The 17,405-nt window shown below is 33.9% G+C and overlaps 2 protein-coding genes across 2 annotated transcripts; one reads left to right on the top strand and one right to left on the bottom strand.

Annotated features, from left to right (window-relative positions):
- The first annotated feature begins 3,462 nt into the window (after nucleotides 1–3,462).
- On the top strand, nucleotides 3,463–9,574 carry LOC124840019 (heparan-alpha-glucosaminide N-acetyltransferase-like protein (DUF1624)). The gene is made up of 14 exons (XM_047315995.2): nucleotides 3,463–3,626; nucleotides 3,748–4,065; nucleotides 6,376–6,513; nucleotides 6,695–6,776; nucleotides 6,944–7,020; nucleotides 7,321–7,427; nucleotides 7,773–7,887; nucleotides 7,978–8,094; nucleotides 8,190–8,281; nucleotides 8,450–8,516; nucleotides 8,602–8,680; nucleotides 8,759–8,850; nucleotides 8,958–9,101; nucleotides 9,196–9,574. The coding sequence occupies exons 2-14, from the start codon at nucleotides 3,820–3,822 to the stop codon at nucleotides 9,220–9,222; spliced, it is 1,383 nt and encodes a 460-aa protein (XP_047171951.1). The 5' UTR covers nucleotides 3,463–3,626; nucleotides 3,748–3,819; the 3' UTR covers nucleotides 9,223–9,574.
- A 1,385-nt stretch (nucleotides 9,575–10,959) lies between these two features.
- LOC124840014 (glycyl-tRNA synthetase / glycine-tRNA ligase) lies at nucleotides 10,960–16,855 on the bottom strand. The gene is made up of 7 exons (XM_047315990.2): nucleotides 15,830–16,855; nucleotides 15,246–15,440; nucleotides 14,935–15,159; nucleotides 14,454–14,513; nucleotides 13,611–13,691; nucleotides 13,108–13,513; nucleotides 10,960–11,384 (listed from the first exon to the last, which is right to left on the bottom strand). Exons 1-7 carry the CDS (start codon nucleotides 16,808–16,810, stop codon nucleotides 11,152–11,154), a joined length of 2,181 nt encoding a protein of 726 aa, XP_047171946.1. The 5' UTR covers nucleotides 16,811–16,855; the 3' UTR covers nucleotides 10,960–11,151.
- Nucleotides 16,856–17,405: the final 550 nt, after the last annotated feature.

The following is a 17,405-nucleotide window of genomic DNA, read 5'->3' as shown; positions in this document are numbered from 1 at the left end:
TTCATCGAACAACTCATAATAAATGATTAATAGATTTTAGAGTCAAAATTTATAATAATATTTAACAGGTTATTTGAAAACAAATCAATATTATGAAATCTCAGTGTTATTCCACATCAAGCATTAAAACAAAAAAGAAAAAAGTGTTAAAAATTCTTTCACCTTTGAAGATCGAAAAGAAAGTAGAAAAGTTAAAGGGTGTTACTCCCTCCACCCCCACACGTCTCTTCCTTCACCTCCCCAATTTTCTAAAATGCCAATTATATCCTTCTAAAATGACAATTATATCCTCAAAAGTTAAAATTTTTTATTTTTATTATTTTAATATTTTAATTTATTTAAAACTTCTGATTTACTTCCCTCTGCACCTCTTTCTCTCTTCCATTTTCGTTTACCTTTCTCTCTTCCGTTAAGCTTCTTCTCCACCTATAACAAATTCATATTTTAACAAATTCATATTTTAACAAAATTATTACGTTTAAAAACTAACCATATATAACATTTAAAATTATAAATTTAAATATAAATTACTGTAAATAAAATAAACAAATAAAATAAAAACGAAACGTAAAAGGAACACTGCCTCTGTACGGATGACATCCTTCAACGGATGTCAACATCCGTTGAAGGCAAAACGGATGTCGACATCGTTTTGTCTTAAACGGATGTCGACATCCGTTTTGCCTTAAACGGATGTTGACATCCGTTGAAGGATGTCACCCGTCCATAGGCAGTGTTCCTTTTACGTTTCGTTTTTATTTTACTACGTTTTGCGGCTCATGCAAGGATTATAGGCTTGGATATTAAGAGGATTATTGGAAGTATGGGAAGGATTTAGGGTTTAGGATTATTGGAAGGATTATGACTACGTACCTGGAGAGGAACCACGACAAGGACACCACCATAAACGCACTGCATCACGTACTGCACCGAGAACAAGAAGAAGATTGTTTGATAATTCTTTTCACGATCACCAAGCTTTGTAGAAAAATATTTTACTCATACAAGGAACTACGTAGGTTATCAGTGAAATATGTTATAAATGAATAAAATTAAAAAACAACAATTTTAAAAATAAAATTTTACTGAGGAGCAAAATAGTAAAGGAAAGGTAGAGGAAGGGGCAAAATAGTAAAGGGAAGGTGGAGGAAGAGATGTGTGGGGGTGAGGGAGCAACAGCCAAAGTTAAAAGAATTCGGACATTATGAGAAATTGAATTTTGCCACGACAACATACTGTATAGCAAAACGACAAAACGCAACATATTATCGCCTTGTCAAATTGTCACATCCAAACGTTTATTAGCAAATTTTTGAGCGGATATCGTGGAAAAATATTGTGGTACATGAGTTACGGAATCTCATGGCTAATTCATAACGTTCTCACACTCATTAAATCATCCATTTCTCATACCTATCAAATAATTTATTTCTCTATTTTTTATCCAAATTTACTTATTGTATAATTTCTGTAAACTTCCAAATAACGAATAAAATCAAATAATCAACCGAAATTAAACTTTCTGCATTATTTACTGTTTCTGATGTTCCAAACGTGCATATACTGTTTTTCTCTCCAACAAAAAAACGTGTTCGGAATCTCTTATTCCTTTTGCTGCGTGGTGGCTGTTTCTCTCTTCTATCATCCTTTCTTTCTATTTCCATTTTTTATTTACATTTGTAAAAAATTCAACCCATAAATTTCCACTTTTGATAAGATATTCTCTGCATCTTAATAATTATTTTCTAAAATAAAAAAATTATAACTTTTCACTTCCTTTACAGGAAACTAAATATCTATGTTCATCAGATCTAAATCTTGAATTTTGATATCAATAATAAAAAACACAGATTCTCAATGATAAAACGTGAAGTTTTTACGTATTTACTTCGTGTTTGAATTAGCCTGAACAGAAAAAGGAAACGTGGGCTGAAATTTTCAACAGGGGCTCGGTTCAGATATTTGGAAAGTTTCAGTTGAGGAGTATTGACTTCGTACAAGTTTTTGTAACATCACTCTTCTTCAAAAAGTGGTTCATCTGTCTTTTCTATTACACTTTTGGGGAATTCGTCTTCTCACTCTTTCAATGCCTTCGTAAATCACCCATTTCAAACGAACTACGAACGCATCAGTGTCGCGTAATGTGCCCAACATTTTAATATCAATTAAAACAAACAAACAATTATTTTTAGTTAACACTTCATGACATTAGTTATACTTTTAAGTAACATAATTAATACTAATTAGATCTTAATTAGATTTATTAATAAAAAATTATTTTGAAATCTATAAATATAAATAGAAAAAACAAACAAACTAACAATAACCTAAAAATTTAGAATTGGACAATGCAGTTCGACCTTTTACCACAATTCCCTAAACAGGATACGGACAAATATTAACCATTAATAGGTTATGTTAAATATAATATAAAAAAAAACTCCGTAACTAACATTTTGACGATATTTTTTACCAGCTTCATTATCTCCTTGTTTCTGATTTTGCACGCTAACCAGCTCAAAATTCAAGCGCCTCCCTCACTGGCCCAAAACAACACCCAAGAGATTTGCTAGATTTCCCTCGCATAATTTTTATTACTCTTTCTATGTAAAATAAAAATATTAATTATAATTAATACTGTTTTCTGAATATAAAATACATTAAATCTTACCTTCTTCTGAATTATTTAAATCTCGTTTTATTGGTAAAATACTAAAACGCGAATCGAGAAAAATAAATGCCCAGATAATTACTACCAGTGCTGCTACATATATTACGCAATAAAAATAAACATATTCAATGTTCTGTGAGAAAAAAAAAACCTTCGATATTTTGTACCAAATAAAATAGTTAACATTAATATATACTATATAATATTCAAAGTTGAATTTTTGTAATGATATTTAAATATTGTATCACCAGAACAATAACATAGAAAATAATCAAGATATTTAAAGAGGAGAAATTAAAGCGACTAATTAGTAAATTATTAGTAGAATATATTTTATATATATATATATATATATATATATATATATATATATATATATATATATATATATTATAGTCGGGGATAACGAGTGGCCTTGGTGTGGATGAGGGGGTAACAAGAGCGTGGTAATGTGGTTAATGGTCAGTGGCACGCACCTCAACTAGTAATAAATTTATATACTATTTATCATACTGTAAATAAATATATAAGCAAATTAAGTGCAATATTTATTAAATAATTACCAGTGCGTTATTTTATTATTAAACTTTGGAAAGAACTGAAGCAGATTCAGTGCAGCAGTGGTCTTTTTTATTTTTTTCATTTTTTTTAATTTTAAAAAGGAGTTACACAATCTTATCCGAGGATGCTTTTTAAAGGGCGTATATGATTTGTATTATGTTATAATTTATAGAATTAAAAATAAATAATAAATAGAGAAATAAGAGACGGAAAATATCAAAATATTGTGTGTTGTTGAAATTGGCTATAAAAACGGGGAAAAAACGAAGGCAACGAAGAAAGAAGTTGAGGGAAGAGTAGAAGGAACGGAGGAAGAAGGAGGAAAAAACAGAGAAGAGGAAGAAGAAGAAGAAGAAGACGACTCCTTCAAGAAGTGCGTGCATTGTTTCTTCAAGTAAGAGGACCTTTTCTTTCTTTCTTCACTCACTCAGAAAGAGGGATTCTTTTAATCAATTATTTATTATTATTATTATTATTATTATTAATATTATTCATTGATTTGAATATACTTGTAGATGTGTGTATAAATAGATGGTAGCGAGAGAGAAGAGGAAGAACAGGAAGAAGAAGCATTGCTAATCAGGGAGATGGCGAGTTACGAGGCTATCAAGAACTTTGAGGATGATGAAGATGACGTGGAGATGGCACTACCCCATAGCCAGATCTCTGAATCAAGATCTCAGACATTTTCTTCCACCATTGCTCAAACCACTCCGCTTAACATTCACAACGTTCAGGAACAACCTTCTACCTCCTCCAGGAATCAACCGCAGACTGTGGCAAAACCTCCGCGTCTGGTTTCCCTCGACGTTTTTCGCGGTCTCACCGTCGCGGTAATCGCTCTCATCCTCTGTTTTTTTTTTTTTAATTTTTTTTATTTTTACTGTTGAGAAAATAAGCGTTTGTTTTTTGTTGGTAGATTTGTTTTAGCTGTTATGTTAATCACTTCATCTGTCATGTTTAGGGTGATTTTTTTTTTAAGTTAGCCCCTGGATTTCGCGGTGGGTGTGGGACCCAACTTATCTCCGTTTCTTTTTGAGTTTGATACGTGATTAATTCTTAATTAGGAATTTAGTTACGCTTTTCAAAATGTGTTACGAGAAACATAACAGTCAAGGAATACCCTGGGAGGCTTCCTTCCTCGCAATTTTGGGAAGGGACAAACGACGTCGTTTTAGTCCTTTATTTTTTCTTTCTTTCCTTTCTTGTTCGATTTTTAAAGAGAGGAGGCTAGGGATTGTAGTTGCGCAATGCGAACCAGTAATCACTGATTTTTTAATGGTTGTTATGATTGAAGGGGAGGAAAGGATGATTGATTGAAAGGAGAGATTCTTGATGATATTTTCTTTTTTTCTGTGATGACTTTAATTTGTTATCGCAGAGAATCGAAAGAAATTGCAGTGCAAAGGTTGTGCACGTGTTAAAGCAACGTTGCTTTACTTTGAAGAAACGAATAGCGTTTGTTTGTTTGTTTGGTGTTATTTGGAGAGATGGTCTGTTACTCATCTCTTGTCATTTGGAAAGCCGTCCATATAAATAGCACTACGGCTACTTTGCCTCCTTTTTATCAAATTCCTTAATATTCTCCCATTTTACTTTTAACCCAAACCAACATTTGGCACTTTTTGTTCTTATTTTATACATTTTATTTATTCTCTTATCTCAAATTGCATTCCTAATTATAAACTATTTGTTTTGGCCCCCACCGTTTTTGGAGACTTTGGGTTATTTCTCTTTACTTTTTCTTCTGGGAGCAATTTACTTAAACAGCTTTACGGCTGCTTGTCATTCGAATAATTTCCACAATATTCTCTGATTATAATTATAATACACTCAATTTTTTTAATACCATTTTTATTCCTGTATATATTATGGCGTATTAAATGAATTTTTATTTGTGTTTCAAATTCTTTATACGTTTTTATTTTCATCCTTCTTTTCCCCGAGAAGTTTTTAGGGCAAAAAATAGTTTTTCCAATTGTTGATTATTGATTTAAGAAATAATTTGTATGTCCCAATCCCCCTAATGTCGTGAACGGCCTCTTATTACTAGTTTTCTTTCCTGATTTTTATTTTTGCTTTTATGTCATTGAACATACATGTTTAATCGTAGAAGAAAAGATTCTAAGTACTTAATTGATTCCTAAATGAGAATACGAGTGCTTGTTTTGGTTCTCAACCTCCTTTACACTTCAATCATAATTAACTAAAAAATTCATATGATATTCTTAACGAAGTTAATGATATATTATTAGTCAAAGTGATTTTTGGCCCCTCCAAAAACCGTTTGACAGTGAACGTCAGTTTTCTCGTGTAGTTCTGATTCGACCTAAGTTTCACCTCTTTTCACGCATGACTTGATACGGTAGCTCTAACCAAGACCACAAAAATAAACTATTGTAAATGGATTAGGATAATCAGAAATTTCCTATTGGTTATCTTGATTAATTTTAATTCACTGATGCATCATGCAAAGAGTGGTGGAGGCAGCATAACGTGCAATCGGTTAGATGTAATACCGACTGGTCACCACTATGACCTACTTTTGTATTACTTTTTTGAATTGGTGATGACGAAGAAACGCAATGTTTGCCATTCGCTTTGGAAAACAGCATGATACACTGCATCATTGTACGTGTTACAAGTTACATGCATATCCAATGTTGTTGGCAAATATGCGTCACTGACTAAGATGTCTAAGATGATAATTTCTTACATGAATTTTGTTTCAATAAACTCTATTAGACATTTGTATAAGTAATTATTTTTCATACGATATTTTCTTAGACTTTAAACATTGTTTGGTGCGCCTGATGAAATTAGTACGGATAAGATAAGCTGTCCTATTTAGTCATACGGTGTTTGGTGCGATAATGTAAGTTATGCTGTTTTCTGGTGAACATGACCAAACTATTGGATCTTTGATGAAAGATGAAGGTGTAATGACCTAAAATCTTAGAATTGATTAATCTATGAATATCAAGCGGATGGGAATCCCACGGACCATTGGTATTTCATTTTTATGCGAAATGGAGTATATGTTTTAGGAACACACGATATGTCTTAATATCTCAGACAGAAAATTTGTTTTTTTTTTCATGTTTGACAATTGTTTACTGACATCATCATATTTTGATGCACAGCTGATGATACTGGTTGATGATGCCGGTGGACTCATTCCAGCGCTTAATCATTCCCCATGGAATGGTTTAACACTAGCTGATTATGTCATGCCGTTTTTCCTATTTATTGTTGGTGTTTCCCTCGCTCTCACATACAAGGTATGCAATTGGAACTGTTATATAACTCAAATATGAATTTTAAAAAGAAGCGAGCGTTGCCAAATTTCTTGCAGTTCTACGATCTAGATTGTTTTATGAAATTTAAAATAGAACTAGAATTTGTGGTGAAAATTTAATTATAAGTATTTATATTAATTATTCCATTTTTTTTCTTCAACAGAAACTGTCCTGCAGAGTCGATGCATCAAGAAAAGCAGGTTTACGGGCTCTAAAACTTCTTGTGTTAGGCCTTTTTCTTCAAGGTATTATTGACTAAATTTTAAGCTTTTTTAGAATGTTGTTTTTAATGGATGTCAGGCTAAAAAGATTGAATGTTGAAACAGGATAGTGTTTTTGTTCATAACCTCGTTTATGTAATATGTATGTTACATATCTCTTTCAAATGTCTAATATTGTTGACCTTCTGCAGGAGGTTATTTCCATCGTGTGAACGATCTGACATATGGAGTGGATATTAAACAGATAAGATGGATGGGAATACTGCAGGTATGCTCTCTCTGCCAGGGTTCTCTTTGCTTCTCTTTGTGACTGGTTGTTGAGGAGAAAACTTCAGGTCTAAGTGTCAGCTGTAACTTTTGTGTGCTCTCAAGAAATTTGAACACAAATTAAAATCAACTAACTGTTAACGATCTAATTATTTTCCCTTTTAAGTTTTGGTTTTTGGTCTATGGTAATTTTTATAGTCGTCCAACTGACCAGAAAGTTGAAGATTGTCATCATAATTTCTGTTTTTCTATATATTTGCCATATTGATTATCATTCGCTATTTTCTTCATTTGATATCAGAGAATTGCGTTAGCCTATTTGGTCGCCGCTCTGTGTGAAATTTGGCTCAAGAGTGATGATACTGTTAATTCTGGACCATCCCTCTTAAGGAAGTATCGATACCAGTGGTAAACTTCTGAACTGTTACTTTTTTACTTCACATTTGATAAATGCACAACAATACAACTCTTTAAACTTTGTGGAACACACTAGAATGTATTTCATTTTTCTTAATTATTTATTAGTTTGGTGCATGGCATGGCATTTTATTTGCAACATGTCCATATCTGTTTTTACTCAACCATATTTTGTTGAGAAGGAATTCTTGTGTTCATTCTTAATGTTAATGCTTCTCCACTGAACCTGTTTCTCAATTTTATTTAGTGAAACTTCTCGTGTTTTTTTTTCCCATTCATGCCCGTGCTTTTACTTTTCCATTTACTCTGTTTCCCAAATCTGTTTGACTGTAACAGGGTTGTGGCTCTTATAATTTCTTTCGTATATCTTTGCTTGCTATATGGATTGTACGTTCCTGATTGGGAGTATCAAATTCAAACTGAACCTTCTTCAGAGCCGAAGACATTTTCTGTGAGTATTGATGGCTCGTGTTGCTTTAAGTTTACTCGAAAGAATTTAACTTCTGTATTGGTTTAAAACGAAATAAATGTGATTTGTTAGGTTAAATGTGGAGTAAGGGGTGACACTGGACCAGCCTGCAACGCAGTTGGGATGATTGATAGAACGTTATTTGGTATCCAACATCTGTACAGGAGACCAATATATGCACGGACGCCTGTATGATCCTCTCTATTCTTATTTTTTCTGATTCATTATGCTAGTTATTTTGGCTTCTAATTTTTACATATTTTACCTTTTATCATTATCCATAGGAATGCAGCATTAATTCTCCCAACTATGGACCATTGCCTCCCGGTGCTCCTGCTTGGTGTCAGGCCCCTTTTGATCCCGAAGGACTCCTAAGGTGAACAACTCATTATGTCAGTCTCAGCGAGGAGAGAGAGAGAGAAAAAGTGACCAATATTTGAATGTGAAATTTAGTTAATAAAAATGGTTGCTACAAATTTAGTTAATAAGAATGTTTGCTATTCTTTATTGTCCCTGATTTTGTATCCATTTTGTGGCATTATAGTTCAGTGATGGCTATTGTTACTTGCTTGGTTGGGTTGCACTACGGACATATTATTGTCCATTTTAAGGTAATACTTACTCTTGTATTATCTCTTTGCTGTTTTTGCTTGTAACATGTAAGTTACTCAGTTGTTTCTTTGTTGCTGCATGCAGGACCACAGAGTTAGAACCATATACTGGACGATCCCAACCTCTTGTCTTGTAGTTATTGGCCTTGCGTTGGATTTATTTGGTAACTATTTCTTGCACAAGACCATTTTTCCGCTGCCATTTACGTCGTGTATAGATATTGACGTGGCTGTTCTTGTAGGAATGCATATAAATAAGGTTCTGTATTCCTTCAGTTACACGTGCGTCACTGCTGGTACTGCAGGCATCCTCTTTGTCGGAATATACTTAATGGTTAGATTTTATACAGAGATTTGTAACTTTTAAAAATTTGCCTTAGATAGCATCGTACATTAATATTTTATGGAGGAATTCTTAGTTTTGGTTCCCACTCCTTGCAGGTTGACGTGTGTGGGTATAGACGATTGACTATTTTTTTGGAATGGATGGGCATGCATGCGTTGATGATTTATATCCTAGCAGCTTGCAACGTTTTTCCAATTTTCCTCCAAGGGTTTTACTGGGGGAGTCCTCGCAATAACATTGTAAATTCCTTGTCCTATGCCTGTTTGGTTATCATAAGTTTAGATTGTTGACATGCTCTGATATGGTAATCTGATTGACCATTTGCCATGACAGTTGAAGCTAGTTGGAGTTGGTACATGAAGAGAGATACATACAAAAGCTATTGGTAAAGTTTATATACGGTGGTGGACTGCGTCTTAAAGGAACAACTAACGTGAGGTGTTCATTATGATAATGAAAGTTTTGTTGGGGATTCATGTTCCTCTCATCTCTTGCAGGCGTCACTTGCATGCACCATGAAAATATATTTTAGTGTTAGCTAAATTTCTTGATGGGGAAACCATTCTATGATTATATAGAGCAGCTTTTTGTTTATAGTACGACTGCCATATAATGTCTACTTTTATTACTCTATATCTTTGAAATCATAGAGTAAGCATTGGACCACGATATCCATGTATAATTTAGTTTATATATTTTTTTATTGTTACTATTATTAGCCTAGAAATGCCATTTTTTCCATACACAGCTTCTCTTCATTTGTGTTATCCAAATAGCTTAATTCTTAATGCGCAAGGTAACTAATCTCAAGATTAAAAATATTGTCTGCATGTCTTTCTTTATTTGATAATTTAACTATTGAGTTAACAGAATTAAAGGATGTAAATCATTTTCCATCAATAATCAATCACATGCGACCGGAAGCATTAGTTGATTCTAGTTCATTCATGCAAATCTCTTTCTTTCTATGATTATTTACACTTTATTTCGTGTGGCACATTCCACTCCAAAGGAAGAAAACGAATATGGAAAATGCGAAGGATGTAGACCAAAAAAAATGATAAAGATAAAAAGTGTCTGAAAAGCAAAACCTTATTGGGTCTTATCTTTTTGCCACCAATCACTCTGGGCTATCTAACAATCACTTTTAAGAGATAATATATATCTTGGGCTTTCTTGTGGTCGAAAAGTGTGGTTCAAGTGGGTGACCAACGATTCCTATCCCAACGAAAGGATAGAAGGTTGCACAGCCTTTCAGTTTTTCTAAAACTGGGTCGGTTAACTAGATAGAAATTTATAATTTTTTATTGATTAATAATAAGTTTTCATTATCCAAACACATGTTTCCTTTTTTATAAAAAAATTATTAACATTAAAATTATGAAAGTAAATATAAATATTTTTTATAAAAATATATTTTTTATGTATTTGTTTGAAAATGGTCAAATTAAAAAACAATATTTAAAAAATAAAGCTGATAAAATAATTATTTGTTAAAAAAAAACCACTAATTAAAAAATAAAATAAAAATATATACTCTAAAAAGATAATATTATTTATTTATAACAACCTGAAAAAGTACTCCAAATATACACATTACTAAGGTGGCAATTGCTTCCTAAGACTACGCATGCGTTTGCTCCTAAACCGCATCTAATATTGTTCTTGATATAATTTCAATTCATTTGCATTCTAAATTAGATGTTTATACAGCTGATATAATTTTTCCACACGTTATATGCAAAAATTCTTTTTCTTTCTTAAAAAACATTAAAAATTAACAAAATTGACTTTAAATTAAAGAGATAAATAGTAAATTTCTTTAATATAAAATGCTATGAAAAAAAAAAAGAATAAGGACGCAGCTACCTTACGAAATTTATGACAATGCCTGCTTCCGATAAAACCTGAACAAATAACGAAGTGGGAAGAACAATATCAGATAAAACCAAATGAAAAATATATCATTTCTAGGTGAAGGCATGTAGCATAACGGTATGAAGTACTCTTCAGATCCACCGCCCTGATTGCAGTTAGAAAAGATAATAGCTTCTATCTCCAATGAGAAAAGGTGGAGACGCAATTAGAAAATCAGAATTTTGTCAAAATAAAATTTATCTATTGACTACAAACAATTGCAAATGTTCAAGAAACAATTAACAAAAGAAAGGGGTATCTACTAGTTGACAATCAGTAATATCCCTGTGGTTTGATTCACAGCTCAAAAACAACACAAAATTTGGTAACAGAAAACTATAATATCTCAACCTAGATGGCGACTATTAAAATTCAATCATCTGCAGATGTAGAAGAATGATGAGGTAAAGTTGACCACACATCTTCCCAAGTCCTATGGCCTTCAGTTACCTCCTTAACAACAATGGCAGCTTTTTCCACATCAACACGTACTTGATCCTTGCTGTCCCTCTCTCGAATAGTCACTGATGATGTTGAATCTACAGTGATAGCAAATGGCACGCCAAGTTCATCTGTTCTTGCATATCGTTTTCCAATTGATGTACCTACAAAACATTTTTAGAAGATATTAACGAGTTCATAAACAAAAAGATAAATCAGTTTTGGGTTTTATAACAAAATTGGGATACATTATGAATGCAAGACACATTAATTTAAGAAAAAAACTCTTGAACAGAGTAGCGAAAGACCAAACTTTCACCCAGCCTAAAGCAAAGCCTTGCACAAAAAGGAAAAAAAGAAACAACACAGGTGAGTATGGAAAACCAAATCTGCCTCTCACCCATACCCAATGTGATTTAGAAAAAATATTGTTCTCGCAAGGCAGTTTCAAAGATATTTTGGAATGGCTAGTATCCCACAGATCGTGATCAATGTTATATTAATAACTGTGGCATTATCCCCTGAATGAGGACATTCCTTCAGCTTTCAAATTATTCATTTTTGAGAAGCATAATTATAATAGTTTAAAAAACAAAAAATATTGACCTTTAAGAACAGATCCTCGGTCTCTCACCCAAAATGTTGCATTTCTAATTTTGAAAAAGAAATTTGAGTAAAACATAGTTTTACAGCTTATTCAGGAAAACAGGGTGTGCCCTTGATCAATTTAGCTGAGTAGCTTTAGTGTTGTCGTGGTACATAATTCTAAGGTTTATTCGGCTCAAGAACAGATTTGTGAAGCTTCGGAGATTGCTTCTATTTAGTGAGTATGTTGTCCCTTAAAGTGGGGATTACCTTAGAAGCCATAAATTGAAACTGAGAAGCTTTAGTTGAATAACTATGCTCTCTCTCTGATTCATTTTACATTTGTCAGAATGAAGGATCTCTAATCTTCCAAGGCCCAAATTCTAAAATCCTATCTACATCAATATTATCAATATTGTCAAACTCGAGAGTTTGTGCATACTTGTGGGAGCTTTATGAACTCGTAAGAGTTTATTTCATATAAATATAAATAACATTATAATTTAATATTGATAATGTTATAAATAATTTTTTATTTTTTACAGGATTATAATTATTAGTTTATCATTATATATTTTTAAATATTTTTCTATTATAATTTTAATTGATTATATTTTATACTTCACATAAAAAAATTTGTTGAACTTAAATGTTAGCCCAAAAGTGCAGCATAATAAAAGGGAGGCCCAATAGTCCAGAATAATAAGAGGTGATTAAAACAGAAAAAGTTAAAACCCTAACATGTGCAGCGGGCCCTAAAAGTGAGGCTGAGAGAAAAAATGAAAGTACTGAGATATGGCAAAGCATGGAGGAAAATCATAAACAAAAACACAAAGATGGAGCAAAGCGTAGAAGATATCAGGAGAAATTTTTGGTGCAATAGGTGAATCAACATCAGCACCCAAAGCAGCCAGGTTCTTGCAAGAGAGAGCCAATGAACCATGAAAGCATTCCCTAGATGCGTTTTGCATATATATTGACCTAGAAAAAAAGTCAGTAAAATTTCTAGCTAATTTCTAATGTCCAACTGAGCTTGCTGAATCTCATCTAAACTAGTGATTTCACTCGAGTTTAACCAAGTTTGCTCGAGTTTAGACAGCCTACCAAAAAACAACTCTACCGGGTGTCAGAATGTAAACTCGAGTTTGCGAGTTGACTCGCAATTCCACATTGTATCCTAATTAACTTCTTCATTTTATATTTATTTATGCAATCATTCAGTGTAAACTGTAAACCTACAATATTTTTACATTATCAACTGGCAGTATATTTTACATATGAAAGAGAACGTCACCCACATACCTGTAGTGTCAATCTTATGTGAAATTCCAGCAGCAGTTAAGGACTTGGAAATGAGTTTAGCAACCTCCTCATACTTCTGATTCTGAACCAGTGGGAAAACTGTACACTTAATTGGAGCTACGAGTGGAGGGAAGCGAAATACATTTAACTGCTCATCACCCGCTTTGCTTGGCCTTGTGTAGAACGTGTGCTCAAAGAGGCAATAAATTATCCGTCCAATCCCAAATGATGGTTCAATCACAGAGGGTGTAAAAACTCGCTGGTGTTCTTTCTTTATTTCCTTTTGAATGGTCACCATAGTCTTCTTAATAGTCACATTTTTCCCAAGTGTACACACTTCAAACTCCACCTCCCCTTTTGATTCCAGAGCAGCCTTCATATCCAAAGCTTCTTTCTCAGGCATTGCCTGCAGAGAAGATTTGGAGAATCAAGTAATGAAAACAGCTCTTGTAAAAGACTCATGGTTCTATTAAAGACGCATAAAAGACAACAGCATCAATTACCTCAAGTGCTTCAACCACCATCCTCTGGTTTCCCTTGAATGCCAGACCCAACTCTTTTTTCACAGGAGTTATAACCAATTTCTGAAACAGTGAAAATCAACTTGATCAATGATGGCCAAAATACTTTTTTAGGGTTGTGCATGAAGTTGAAGGGACAAGTCGTGCATATCAAACTAAGAAGCTCAGACACGTCTTCTCAATGGTGTCCCTGCCTCTGACACATATCGCATATTGGTGAAGTATGCAAGTTGAAAAACATTTCCAACATAGCATGAATAAGATTAGACATAACGAGTTAAAAACTCAAACTTATTGTGTAAGTTTGTATTATAATTATAAAAATAAGTACCATATCTTATATAATCAGGAAAATTTAGATTATATATGTATTATTAGGAACGTTTTCATTTATTCTTGTATCATATCTTTATATAATGTGATCCTTTTATAAGTATATATATGTATTATAAGTGGTTAATTTGTCTTTAGAAGAATCTCAGTCAGCGTCCTTTTCTTTTAATGATGATCAAGAAGGGGATAAAATCTCTTAAACGAATTACAACTCTCTTTTCATTTTTTGAACATTAGATGGGTAGATTATATTACTTTGTATTGGGTAACAATAAGTTCATATTGTTATATTTAACTAACTTCTATTATAGATGATTTTGTACCTATAAATCTCGATTGTCAATTTAAATAATTCATGATATATATATATATATATATATATATATATATATATATATATATATATATATATATATATATATGCATGGTGCTCCGTGGTTGTGCTACATAGATATGCATAAGAGAAACAACAACTTCAGCATTAAATAGTACCTCCACTTCCTTAGGTTCTGAAAATTTTTCTTGAGCCACTAGTGGAACACCACTTTTATCCTGCGATATCAAAATCGAGCATTTTGAAAATGAATAAATTCACACATCATAAGACTACAATTATTTTTGCTTCAATATTAAATACATTTTACCCCATCAATATATAGCCATTCCTCAATGTCAATGTAATTTAATTTTAAGCGAAAGTATTCATTTTTAGCCAAATTAAATACTAGCTAGAGTCCAAATACCTAAAACTAAACTTATAGATGGTCAAGTGATGAAGAAACAAGAACCGGGAGAGTTCAATAAAAGGACGACTTGTTTTTTGTATAACATAAAACCTAAATGTGAACATTTTGTTAAATATGATATATAAACACCATCAACCCTTAATTATAGCAACAGATAGTATTTAAAGTCAACAAAGAAAACACTGTGAACTACAATAACATTGCATAGAGTTAGACAAAGTGGTTACCGTGTGAGCACGCAAATCATAAGCAGATCTATCAGCAATTCCAACACACTCAATCCATCCATAGGAGCATTCAATCTCCGCATCCCAACAGTCAGCAGCATAGTGGGCCATCTCATTTGCAAGATGTTGCCTAAACCTCAATCGGTCCTTGTCTATACCAAGACGAGTCAAGAAAAGATACACTCTCCCAATGAAATAACCGAGAGTCTCGTTATTGACAATTCCCTGATGAGAACAAGCCATAAAAAAGCGGAACAAGAACAGAAGCTCAAAAACCACCATGATAACTTCAAACATGAAACCAAACCAACCTTGGAAACAGCATCACGAAGAGGAATCTTCTTGGCAGACTCTCCAGACATTTGCTGCTCCCTTGGGAACATCAAGAACTCCAAGTCCGCAACCTCATCGTACTTAGGATGAGACTTGTCTTGAGGGTCAACAAAGTGCTCAATCTCAGCCAATGTAAATTCGCGAACTCTGAGAAGCCCTTGCCGTGGAGATATCTACACACACAAAACCATATAAACCCTAATTCATTCCAAATCCCATAAGAGTAAAGAATTTCACATTGCCACCTGTCGTGCAATTACAAGCATTCTTATTATTAAAAATCACGGCTTTCAACGGTTAGCAGCTTATGTTATGCTGAGATAAAATTTTCCATCAGCAGTTACAAAAAAATAAAGAGTGAGATCAATTTCCCATACACTAGAACTAGTTTCTTGAAAAACCTTATTTATCTTAACTTTCACATTTTCTCCTCTTGTGGAGTAGGGTGGAAAACCTTATCCAAAAGTGCCTTAATGTTTAATTTAGAAAGTATCAAAATTAAACTCTTAAATCAACACAAACCAAGTTCGACAAAGCAACAGCAACTTCAAAACACCCTCACCTCATTCCTAAACGCCTGACCAATCTGTGCCGCGGCAAAAGGCAGTTTGTTCCCATTGTAATAATACAAATCCTTGAAGTTCACGAAGATTCCCTGCGCAGTCTCAGGTCTCATGAACCCAGGGCTCAACCCAGAGGGGCCAATGGAAGTCTGAAACATCAAATTGAAAGGGTAAGGGGCAGAGAGCGCGTTCTTAGTCTCAGGAGCAACAATCTCATATTCCTTAATCTTAGCGCCAAGCTCCTCTGCAGAGAGATCATCCAACGTGGCAAGCACATGCTTCAGCTCCGAAACCTTGTCAGAGGACAAGGCGAGATCACGCTGAAGCTTCTCGTTGCAGAAATCTTTGAGCAAGTGATCGGCGCGGTAGCACGTGCCGGTCTTCTCGTCCTTTACCATAAGATCGGTGAACTTGTCCACGTGTCCCGAGGCTTTGAGAACGACTTCGGGAGTGACGCATGGGCAATCCACCTCGAGCATGTTCTCTTCCAGAACGAAGTGCTGCCGCCAGAATGAGAGGACGTTGGATTTCACGGCGCAGCCGGGAGGACCATAGTCGAAGAGGCCGGCAACACCGCGGTAGATCTTGAACGACGGGATGTAGAACAAACGCCGCTCCAGGGTGTTCACCACAGCCTGCCTGAACGCCTCGCGGGTGTCGGAACCGCCGATGAGGGAGCGTTCGATGGACGTTTTCTCCAGCTTGAGCGCATTTAGGGCTTCGATGGCAGCGTCAATTTCCGTCTTGGGGGCGCCCGCGGCCTTGAGAGCGCGGACGGTGTTGCCCTGAGCCTCGACGGCGGCGTGCTTGTCGGCAAGGGATTTGCGGAGGGAGTCATCGGTGGCGGCCATGGTAGAAGATGACAGAGAGAAGGCGAATGTGAAAGTGGATGGAATTGGAAGTTGAGAAGATATTTTAGGTGAAGAAGATATTGCTATTGCTATCGCTCTCACTCTAACTCTCACTAAATGCTTAAGCATACCATTTCGCAGGGACCAAAGAGAGTGTTCACTGGGGTGGGGGAATACCACTGAACACAATAGGGTAACAATGGCTAAGTCTTTTTTGGTGTCTAATCAGACTGGGCCGGTTGGACTTCTTGTTTCAATAATGTATTTGGGGATTTTGCTTTCTGCACCTCCATATTAAATCATTAACTTATTCTGAAAAAAATTGATTTGGAAGGTATATAATCTACATTCTGAAAATTTTGATCTAGAATTTTAGTTATGTTAAAAATATTTCAAAGTGAATTTTTTATTTTTTGAAAATTTCATTCTAGAATTTCGAGATCATGTTCGAGACTATATTCTGAATTAATGTATTTTGAATTACATAGTTTAATTTATACAACCTAATATATGTTTTCAGATTTCATAATTTAAATTTCAAGTTATACGTTTCCAAATTATGTGATTTAAATTTATAATATATTTTTAGATTACGTAATTTAAAAGCATATTCAGGATTAATTATTTAATTCAGAAATTTATAAATAGATATAAAATTCATAATATAGTTTTGAATTAAAAAAATTATTGTAGATTTTAGAGAACAGTATATATTTTAAGGTTT

Source organism: Vigna umbellata, chromosome 4 (assembly GCF_029865625.1).
Source record: "Vigna umbellata cultivar VRB3 chromosome 4, Vumbellata_1.0, whole genome shotgun sequence".
NCBI classification, from domain to species: Eukaryota; Viridiplantae; Streptophyta; class Magnoliopsida; order Fabales; family Fabaceae; genus Vigna; species Vigna umbellata.
This window is presented reverse-complemented; position numbering and strand designations above follow the sequence as displayed.